This window comes from Peromyscus eremicus, chromosome 8b (assembly GCF_949786415.1).
Source record: "Peromyscus eremicus chromosome 8b, PerEre_H2_v1, whole genome shotgun sequence".
Lineage (NCBI taxonomy): Eukaryota > Metazoa > Chordata > Mammalia > Rodentia > Cricetidae > Peromyscus > Peromyscus eremicus.
In genome coordinates this window covers 59,124,812-59,127,419 of record NC_081424.1, presented here as the reverse complement: position 1 = coordinate 59,127,419, position 2,608 = coordinate 59,124,812, and the positions used below count along the sequence as shown (strand labels likewise).

At 49.2% G+C, this 2,608-nt stretch overlaps 1 protein-coding gene across 1 annotated transcript; it reads left to right on the top strand.

Moving 5' to 3' along the window:
• The first annotated feature begins 211 nt into the window (after positions 1–211).
• Positions 212–1,066, top strand: LOC131918326 (large ribosomal subunit protein eL8). The gene has a single exon (XM_059272405.1). The coding sequence runs from the start codon at positions 224–226 to the stop codon at positions 1,022–1,024; it is 801 nt and encodes a 266-aa protein (XP_059128388.1). The 5' UTR covers positions 212–223; the 3' UTR covers positions 1,025–1,066.
• Positions 1,067–2,608: the final 1,542 nt, after the last annotated feature.

The window sequence follows — 2,608 nt, the reverse complement described above, 5'->3', positions numbered from 1 at the left end:
ACCAGAGGAAGACAGAAACCCAAGAGAGCGAACACCAAACCTTACAGCTCCTGGCCTGGCACCTGGGGCTCATGATGACCTCACCTGTGCTCCAACAGCCTTGGGTATCTCTGTGTCTTCAGATCTGCTGCCTGTAGCACCCACTGACTGCCCTTATCTTAGGCCAGCTCCACTCTATGCTTAAGACTTTCCTTGGGGGGGCTCTCTCCTCCAGCCGAGCAAGATGCCCAAGGGGAAGAAGGCCAAGGGGAAGAAGGTGGCCCCGGCCCCCGCCGTCGTGAAGAAACAGGAGGCCAAAAAGGTGGTGAATCCTTTGTTTGAGAAAAGGCCCAAGAACTTCGGCATTGGGCAGGACATCCAGCCCAAAAGAGATCTCACACGCTTCGTCAAATGGCCCCGCTACATTAGGCTGCAGCGGCAAAGAGCCATCCTCTACAAGCGGCTCAAAGTACCTCCTGCCATTAACCAGTTCACACAGGCCCTGGACCGGCAAACAGCTACCCAGCTGCTTAAGCTTGCTCACAAGTACAGGCCAGAGACAAAGCAGGAGAAGAAGCAAAGGCTGCTGGCCCGTGCTGAGAAGAAAGCTGCTGGCAAAGGGGACGTCCCAACTAAAAGACCACCTGTCCTCCGAGCGGGGGTCAATACAGTCACCACCTTGGTGGAGAACAAGAAGGCTCAGCTGGTGGTGATTGCCCACGATGTAGACCCCATTGAGCTGGTGGTCTTCCTGCCTGCCCTGTGTCGAAAGATGGGGGTCCCCTACTGCATCATCAAGGGAAAGGCCAGGCTGGGGCGGCTGGTCCACAGGAAGACATGCACCACTGTTGCCTTCACACAGGTTAACTCGGAAGACAAGGGTGCTCTGGCTAAGCTGGTGGAAGCTATTAGGACCAATTACAACGACAGATATGATGAGATCCGCCGCCACTGGGGAGGCAACGTCCTGGGTCCTAAATCTGTGGCTCGGATTGCCAAGCTGGAAAAGGCAAAGGCCAAAGAACTCGCCACTAAATTGGGTTAAATGTACACTGCTAAGTTTTCTGTACATAAATATAATTACAAACTTACCTTCCAAAAAAAAAAAAAAAAAAAAAAAGACTTTCCTTGGGGGATGTCCCATTGTTTTGGCATCTGCAAGATCTTGGGGTCTCCAATGCAACTTGGATCTTACCACCATAGTTATATTCAATGGACTCCTATAGCTTCCTTCCAGGGAATCTGACCCTGCCATATTACCTGACCCTGTATTTTCCTGGAACTTGGTTCAAGCCTCTGGGAACCCATAACTCTTCCATTGTGCATACCTACAAAATTGGTACCACGTGTCTGCCATTGAGAAGCTTTCCTGTCAAATCACGTTGTAGTCTGACCCTTTTATACCATGGCTGCAGAAGCTTCTGAGTGGCTGGGAGGTTGAACACAAGAAAACATTTTGGACCACATGTGGGACTCCAGTCTGAATCTCCAAACTCTTCCACGTTCTTCCTACAGACCAGTTCTCAAGCCTAACAGCCATGTGGTCGGGCTGAACTCAGCAAAAGCTCCATTTTTCAGCATCTATTTTCTATATTAGTTACTTTTCTTTTTACTGGGAAATAAAACACCTCCCAAAAAACCCTTTTAAAAGACAACTTGAATGAAGAAGGATTCATTCCATCTGATAATTCAGAAAAATGCCGTCCACTGTGGCAGGGAAGCCACATGAGGGGTTTGGCCTGTGGCGCCATCCAGAGAATAGAGAAAGGTAAACGTGGGTTCTCAGATTCCCCCACCCCCATGTTCAGGGCAGGTTTTATTGCCTCCACTAATCCTTTCTGGAAACACCACCATAAAAATATCCAAAGGTCTGCCTCACTAATATCCTAGGTGTCTATTAATCAAATCGAGCTGATAACCCAAGTTAACTATCATTGCTGTAGGCACAGTGGCAAGGAGAAGATGAGGAATGAGCAAAAGTTGACATGGTCATAGGGCTTTGTAGAGAGCAGTGGAGGACTCAGCGGAGAATTGGTGTGATCTTGCATTTCCACGGAGACCCTGCCCTTTGTGTTAAGTGTAGCATGGTGGCGGAGTGGTAAAGGGGCAGCAGCAGCAACCTGGGTGTGACTCACTGGAGCTGGAGGTTTGTAGTGGGAGGTGAAAGGTGCCTGAACTGGACACATTCAAGGCTGAGGGAACAGATGGAATGGGGTGATAGGAAGGAGAGGTACAGCTCACTACAGTCATTTGGCCTAAGGTCAACATGGAACATGCTGTTTCTGCTTGCTAATGTGGGGATACTGTGGGACTACCATGGCTATGAGTGAGTGGAATTTAGTGGCCTTGGAGACTTTATGGGCATACAACAGGAGTTTGTAGTTCACTTGAGTCTCAAGCTCAGAGGAGAGGTCTGTGCTCAATGTAATAAATAGGCAAAAAACGTATTTTTAAAGTTGCCAGGCTGAGTGAGAGCCTTAATTCAGAGGTGATGGAAAGCAAAGGGGTCTATGAATGGTCCACCCCAACATCAGGGAGATGGGGAGATAAGGTGTTCACTGGGAACATGCAGGGGCTAGGCAAGGCCCAGGGTCCAAGTTAAGGGTAAGTTATTTTCAGAGGCAGGGTA

Excerpts from the sequence above, each read along its gene's own strand:
- LOC131918326 (XM_059272405.1), top strand. The coding sequence starts at position 224 with ATGCCCAAGGGGAAGAAGGCCAAGGGGAAGAAGGTGGCCCCGGCCCCC.